The sequence below is a fragment of the Drosophila santomea genome, chromosome X (assembly GCF_016746245.2).
Source record: "Drosophila santomea strain STO CAGO 1482 chromosome X, Prin_Dsan_1.1, whole genome shotgun sequence".
Taxonomy (NCBI): Eukaryota; Metazoa; Arthropoda; class Insecta; order Diptera; family Drosophilidae; genus Drosophila; species Drosophila santomea.
In genome coordinates this window covers 10,477,291-10,485,620 of record NC_053021.2, presented here as the reverse complement: position 1 = coordinate 10,485,620, position 8,330 = coordinate 10,477,291, and the positions used below count along the sequence as shown (strand labels likewise).

General features: G+C 40.8%; 1 protein-coding gene across 1 annotated transcript; it reads left to right on the top strand.

The window, feature by feature from the left end:
* The first annotated feature begins 4,966 nt into the window (after positions 1-4,966).
* LOC120457261 (serine/threonine-protein phosphatase 2B catalytic subunit 2) lies at positions 4,967-8,330 on the top strand. Its single transcript, XM_039644676.2, has one exon. It carries the CDS (start codon positions 5,628-5,630, stop codon positions 7,359-7,361), a length of 1,734 nt encoding a protein of 577 aa, XP_039500610.1. The 5' UTR covers positions 4,967-5,627; the 3' UTR covers positions 7,362-8,330.

Below are 8,330 nucleotides of genomic sequence, written 5' to 3'. Positions count from 1 at the left end.
CACACACACACAAACATACACAAAACATACATACACCAACAGGCAAAGCGATGATCCAACTCAAAGTTGATCGTCCCTTGCCAATCGTTTATCGGTAATTGTTTATCGTCGCCATTGTCGCCTCACACTCTCTCATCTGGTGATTGTGTATGTGGTCTTTATATACGTGCCATCTTTGTCGTAGTCATTAGCTGAATATATAATTAGTACACTTGCATGGGCTGCAGCGATGCAGGCGCCAGTGCTGAGTCAACCCACCCTCCTTCTCCACCTGCAGCCTGCCAGCAATCGAAAATAATCGTTATCGAACCTATCGAAATAATCGAATCTCAAGGCGCGTCGATAGGCTGTTGTCCAAAACTCTTCCCCGCTTCCCTCCAGCATTTGCGTCTGCTTCGTCCTCGTGGTCGTGTGCAAATCCTTTTTATACTTAATGGAATTTTAGTTACTTTTTAAAGTCAAAGAGAAGAAGATGTAGAGGAGAATTAAAGGGGGATATGCAGAGAATAGAATAGAGCAGAGCTGAAAAAAAAAACAAAAAAATAATTAAAAACGCGAAGCCTAACTAATGAAGATGTAATTAACGTGTGCAAAGGGAATTTTGTTATTTTTTAAATTTTTTTATATTTCTTGTTATCTTTTTTATAATTTGTATTTATTGTAAACTATTTATATATATACATATATACACACACACAATCAGCAACACACATAATATAAATACATAAATATATATTTATAAACTAAATTGTTGTTTCTACTTCATTATTGTTTACTACACCTTTTTCTATAAGCGTTAAGTAATTTAATTAAATGAATTTAATAAAATGAAAATTTAAACAAACAAAAAACCGCCTGCAGCCAAAAAGGGCATGGCGAAACGTTTTCTTAAACAAAAATAATTATATTCTACAATAAGTCATAAGGGAAAAATCATTAAACAGAAAAAACAGAAAAAAACAAAAACCGAACTATGTGAATTAACTATTAAGTTTAAATTATACAAGATGAAAATTAAACCAAATAACGTTTACAACCATTAACAAAAATAATATGTTGAAACCAAAAAAAAGCAAACAATTGTGCAGCATGCAAAAACACAAAAAAAAGAAAAAAACTTAAAACAATTTTTCAAATTCGACAAGACAACAAACAAACCCAATTTAAAGTTTAAAGAACATGTAATACAAAATGCAAACTTATAGCAATTTGAAGTACTTTATAAACAAATATACATACATACGCCTAAGAAAACGTATATACACACATATATATATATATATATATATATATATATATTTGAAATAGTTAAGGGTCGAAGTTGGTACAATATGATTATGCGCACGGCTCATTTGCGAATACAAATGATACGCCAGCCCACTTTTTCGAGTGTAAGCCGTTGGATTTCAATTTGCAAACAAGGTTTTAGTGTAGTAATAGCTTTTGTGACTTACTAACGTGCAAATTGAGTTAGTTCGATTTGTATTGGCCAATAAGCCGTGCGCGTATAGGCCAAGTATGAGACGAAAAGAGAAGGAGACGAAGACGAAGATGAAGAGCGAGCAGCAGCTAAACGAACATGATACAAACACAAGCATATAGAACAGAGAATGCGAACGCGATGTGCAAAAGTGCAAAAGTGCAGCAGCAATCAGAAGAAGGACAGTTAAAAGTCGGTGGTGACAAACTCAAGTTGTTATGTTGATAGGCACCCAAGATGAACAACACACACAGAAACACATACCGCAGCATTGCTTTTTGCGAGCGAGGGGAGGGAAAGCATCGAAAGCATGCTCGGCGAGCAGAGCGGCAAGAAGAAGCATGCTTCCGGCTCCGTCTTAGTTTCCACTTTCCGCTATTTCCTCGCGTGTTTTTTGCCTTTGCGCGGGTGCCCATGCGCATCAGCGGCTACGTCATCAAGCAGTTAATGGTTACAGATGATTTACATTTATATATATTTACATATATATATATATATACCTATATATATATATATATATATATATATCCATATACAATATAAACGGATTTAATGTTAAGCGTTTCACACACGGACACAACAATTTACAAGACGTTTATGCATTTCGATTCAATGAAAAATCAAGAATACGAATAATACAAATATTATAAACAATAATTACAATAAAGGATTACAGCAAGCAAGCTCTTACTATTATTTTTAAAGTAAATGAGAACTTTTTAACAAATTACCGCAACCCGTATACATATGTATAGCATATAACTGAATACTTTTCTCTCCTCCAACGTTCCCACAATAAAAAAAAAAATTAAAGAAAAAAAAATGAAAAATTACAAATTAGCGCGCTCTTCTAACATAAAAAAAAAGCAAATGCAAAACCAAAGTACATTTAATTAATATACACATATATGAGAAGAAACCAAAAACCAAAATATATAACATATTACGAGTAAGCAAATAATATATAAAAAATACTTTTATACTATATACACGAAGCCTAAGAACTAAACAAAAGCGAAACAAAATTATAATAACGACTACCCCTCTCGCTCTAACCTCTCCAATCTCCCGTTGTCCTGCTCTTCTCTCTCGCTCTCTTTCTAATACTCCCTCTCCATCTCTCTCTCCGTCTCTCTCGCACTGTGAAACTCCCGACTCGACTTCGACCTTGACCCTTTATCTCCTTTCTCTCTCTATCTCTATGTCTTTCTCTCTGTCGTTTCGGTGACCTCAGAAGAGAAGCCAGCAAAAATGCGAAAACCAAAACCAAAACCAAAAGCAAAGGGAAATAACACTTTTTATCGGTACATTTTCTACTACACCATATGTATATGAATAGGAAATACAGAGAAGAAGATGAAGAAGAAGCGAATATATATAGTTAAAACCAAATTACCAACTACAGCAAACCGCAATTTCAATATTCAAAACGAATGGTGTCCCATTTTGAACTCGACTTTCGGCACCGTTTACAAATCCATTGAGTTTTAAAACCATTTCGAAAGCTGCCCATATATATGGTATGAAAAAGAAACGATTTCGATTCGAAAACTCTTTCGTAGCACACATTTGGGCAGCTTTTGAAGTGTGAAAACGATATTTAAAGATAGCCAAACGTGATGAAAAAATGCCCATAAGAAACTATACTCAAATTTCAGCCGAAAGTTAAAATCAGATTGGCCGATTACAATCAATTTCACACTCAGTTTAATATCGAGAAAACAAAAAAAAATTGAACAAAAACGCATATTGAACAAAAACGTTTTTAAAGTTTTTATTGAATTTCCGTTAGACTGTTAGTTTATCGATTAGCTTGAACTACTATGTACAATCAAATATTTAAGTCGCTTTAAGTAAGCCATTTTGTTAACCAATTGTTTTTTTTTTATAATCGTATATACACTTATTAAATTTAACGAGAATAAAGAGAAAATGGGAAGATTTCTTGTTTTTCGTTTCCACTCATCTCATCCATTGCAATGCGAATGAAAACCTTTTCATCATATGTATGTATGTATGTAATTATATACGTTACCTTAATTTTTTTGATACATGTATTTTTCAACATCTACTTCCTGCCCTCGAATGCTTTAAAACTTTACACGAAAAAGAAAACAATTTAATATATATTATAAACAACAAAAAAAAACAAGAAATGGACAAAGAAAAGCAAAAACAAAAAAAAAAACAAGAAAAACCAAGTGAAGAAAAAACCAAAAAACAATTAAAACTTTACCTTTTGGATAAATCAATTTAAATGCATATTTTATATATATTTAAACATTTATTTATATATAACATGTATGATAAATATAAGTTGAAAAAACTTTGTCAAAGCAAAAAGTTTATATACTTATATTAAAAACAAAACAAATGGATGAAAGATGGGAAAGAAAAACCAAAAACAAAATAAATAATATTAAAAATGCAACATAACAAATTAACAAACAAGAAAACATCACATCTAGATAAATCTCTTAAAAATTTTCAATTTTATTATTAAACCGAAACAAAAGTTAATGGATTAACAAATTTATAAACCGTATTGCAAATGGGTAGCTGGCTGGCAAAAATTACATAAAATTTGCGCCGTTGTGACAAAAATTGTATGCAATCCAAGGAAGATAACAAATTAATTTACAAGATAAAGATGATAATGATGGAGATGTTGACGATGTTGACGATGGAGAATAAATGAAGACAACAACAAAATGCAGACAAGTTTTAACCTTAAGTGAATGCAAAACAAAATGAAGAAACCCAATGAAAACAAAATGATTATCAATGTTATTAACATAATTAATATTAACAAAAAGAAAAAAAACAAGCAAAAAAAAAAACAAATACAAAAACATTAAAAAAATATACAAGTACCTATCCTGAGAATAAAATGCGCGCACATTTATTATTTCCTCTAAAAGTTCGTTTGAGTCGATTTCGCCACCGGGGAATTTCAGAACAAGCATATATGTATGTATGTATGTACATATTTAGTCATGGGAAGCAAATCCATCAGAAGGCTCGAAATTTGCTCGAAAATTAAGGAAATTAAGGAACCGGTAAGTGGGGCGAAACCGACAGGTGGCCAAAAACTCCATTTACGAAGCTGTTTCTATTTTTATGGATGACAATGCCGATCATTTAAATATGTTTAGTTTTCTAAGTGAAGATTGATTGCATTAGCTTTTCAAAAAATAACTTTTTTCCAATTAGCATTTTGAAAATGTCCCAAATCCAATTGGATATTGGAAACCTAAATCGTATCTTATCATTGCTTCACCGTAGTTGTTAAGTGTTTAGTTTTACTTCGTTATCTGCATATTTAAACGAAATATATTGTTAGAACGCAGATATAAGATATAGATTTAATATTTGAGGGGAATTTTTAATGCTGAGTGTGCTTTACTCTACAACTTCCAAGCCCTTCCAGGTTCGTGTCTCGGCTAGAGTACACATTCCAGCGGGCCAGCAGTATATTTGAGCTTTTGAGCCACGGTCACACTGCTGAAAATTCCATTAAAAAAAGCGAGAAAAAAAACGTAGCGAAAGAGAGAAATTACGACGTCTGCAGGGCCGTAGCGAAAAAAGCAGCGAATACTAAAGACAGAGTGAATATGATTGTTGTTAAGTGAAAGCAGCACTCTTGGAAACGGCTAGGTCAGCGGCGCAGGGCACGAAAGAAAGCAGCGGAGTCAGCGCTTGAAAATCAAAGCGAAGCTAAGCAAAGCCAGGGCAAAAGGAAAGGAAAGCGAATCAAAGCTGGAAGGCGATAAAGCGGCTCACCAGGCACTCCAACAACAACAACAACTACCACAATAGCAACAACAACAGCAGCAACAAACACACAGCAGCAGCAGCCAAGGAAAGTGCCAGAGTGTGAGTGAGTGAGTGAGCGTGCGTGCGTGTGTGTGCGTTTGTGTGTGGGCAGTGGAAACAGAACTGAGCCGTGCGAGAGAGAGAGAGCGAGGGACAGAGGAGCGGAGAGCGAGAGCCATAGTGGAAGTGGGAGCGGGAGAGGAGCAGTCCGATTCCGAATCCCGGAATAGAAACCAGGAAAAAGGAAACGGGAAGCAGTAGCATCAGAACCGAAACCGAAACCAAAACCCAAACATAAACGAAAACAGAAAAAGAAACAGAAGTCACGACCATGTCTTCGAATAACCAGAGCAGCAGCGTTGCCCAGGCGGCAACAAGTGCCCGCACCGCCAGTGCCGGAGCAGCGGAAGCCACAGATGCCAATAGTACCGCCTCGAACAACAACAACAACAATAGCAGCAGTACCGCTGCAGCGGGCAATAACAGCGACAACAGCAGTCCCACCACTGGAACGGACACAGGCACGGGAACGGGCACAGGAGCGAGCACTGGAAAGCTGCACGGCGGCCACACGGCAGTAAACACCAAGGAACGGGTGGTGGACAGCGTTCCCTTCCCGCCCAGCCACAAGCTGACCTTGGCGGAGGTGTTCGACCAGCGGACCGGCAAGCCCAACCACGAGCTGCTCAAGCAGCACTTCATTCTGGAGGGCCGGATCGAGGAGGCGCCCGCTTTGAAGATCATCCAGGACGGAGCCGCCCTGCTGCGTCAAGAGAAAACGATGATCGATATCGAGGCACCGGTGACGGTGTGCGGCGATATTCACGGCCAGTTCTACGACCTGATGAAGCTGTTCGAAGTGGGCGGATCGCCTGCGAGCACCAAGTATCTGTTCCTGGGCGACTACGTCGATCGGGGCTACTTCAGCATCGAGTGCGTCCTGTATTTGTGGTCGCTAAAGATTACCTATCCGCAGACGCTGTTCCTGCTGCGCGGCAACCACGAGTGCCGGCACTTAACCGAGTACTTCACCTTCAAGCAGGAGTGCAAGATCAAGTACTCGGAGCGCGTGTACGACGCCTGCATGGACGCATTCGACTGCCTGCCGCTGGCGGCGCTCATGAACCAGCAGTTCCTCTGCGTGCACGGCGGCCTGTCGCCCGAGATACACGAGCTGGAGGACATCCGGCGGCTCGACCGCTTCAAGGAGCCGCCCGCCTTCGGCCCCATGTGCGACCTGCTGTGGTCCGATCCGCTGGAGGACTTCGGCAACGAGAAGAACTCGGACTTCTACACGCACAACTCCGTGCGCGGCTGCTCGTACTTCTACAGCTACGCCGCCTGCTGCGACTTCCTGCAGAACAACAACCTGCTGTCGATCATCCGGGCGCACGAGGCGCAGGACGCCGGCTACCGCATGTACCGCAAGAGCCAGACCACCGGCTTCCCCTCGCTGATCACCATCTTCTCGGCGCCCAACTATCTCGACGTGTACAACAACAAGGCGGCGGTGCTGAAGTACGAGAACAACGTGATGAACATCCGGCAGTTCAACTGCTCGCCGCACCCGTACTGGCTGCCCAACTTCATGGACGTGTTCACCTGGTCGCTGCCCTTCGTAGGCGAGAAGGTCACCGAGATGCTGGTGAACGTGCTGAACATCTGCTCCGACGACGAGCTCATGACCGAGGAGAGCGAGGAGCCGCTCTCCGACGACGAGGCGGCGCTGCGCAAGGAGGTGATTCGCAACAAGATCCGTGCCATCGGCAAGATGGCGCGCGTCTTCTCCGTGCTGCGCGAGGAGTCCGAGTCGGTGCTGCAGCTGAAGGGCCTGACGCCCACGGGCGCCCTGCCCCTCGGCGCCCTCTCCGGCGGCAAGCAGTCGCTCAAGAACGCCATGCAGGGCTTCTCGCCCAACCACAAGATTACCTCGTTCGCGGAGGCCAAGGGCCTGGATGCCGTCAACGAACGGATGCCGCCGCGTCGGGACCAGCCGCCCACGCCCAGCGAGGATCCCAATCTGCACAGTCAGCAGGGCGGCAACAATGGGGCAGGACATGGGTAAGCTGTGCCATCTAGTGTGGCTGCAGGACGAGGATGCATATGCATATGCAGATGCAGATGCGGCACGGAGGAGTCTGGCGAGGATTGGTCTGGAGGAGGGGCTAAGTGGAGCGGAGCGGAGGCAACACAAAGAACACCAACCGAACGGAACCTTAATTAAACTTAATGTGGCAGAGCAACAACTTAAATACTAAAACCAATTCTAATTCTAAGTACTTGTCATAACCTTGTCATAGCATTTCGTATGTGATCCCGTACCAGCTCCCTGCCCATGCCCATGCCCATGTCTATGTCTATGTCCATGGCCCAGAGCCTCCAAACCGACGGCACGGAGCAGAGATTTGTTTTTACGCAGGCGCGCGCACATTGGATATTAGAATTATGTGTGGCATACTTTGCCGCGCCGGCACCCAAGGAAAATTCCCTTTCTCGATAGCAGAAAACCAACCAACCCATAACGTAACCCATAACCTAGCTTAAGTTGTAATGTATAAACTGAAAATGGGCAGATTTAAAAAATGGAAAATGAACAAAACCGCAAATAAGCTAAAAAGCAAACCGTAACCCCTCCCTGCGATAATTTAAGAAGAAAAAGCGAAAAAAAAAGAAACCCAAATCCCCAGAAGCAGGAAGCACTTATCTAATTGAAGAGATGGGAAAAAATCCAGCGCTAATCTGTTCCAAACATTTAGCAGCGCCAAAAAGAAGCGTACATATATGTATACATATGATTATTTAGAGATATCGAAGCGTAGTGCCGAGATGCAACCGAAAGTGTAATGAAATTTGAAATGAGCAAAGGTCATTTTTGTAATAATCGTAATCCTTGAACTCTAGAAATGTAATCTTGCATAGAAAACAAAAGAAAAAAAAAAGAAACAAGCAAACAATTTCGAAACCATTTGCAATATGTGCCGCAATAGTCCATAAATGTTCCTTATACGAATTAAACATTGAAAGTGAAATCAGA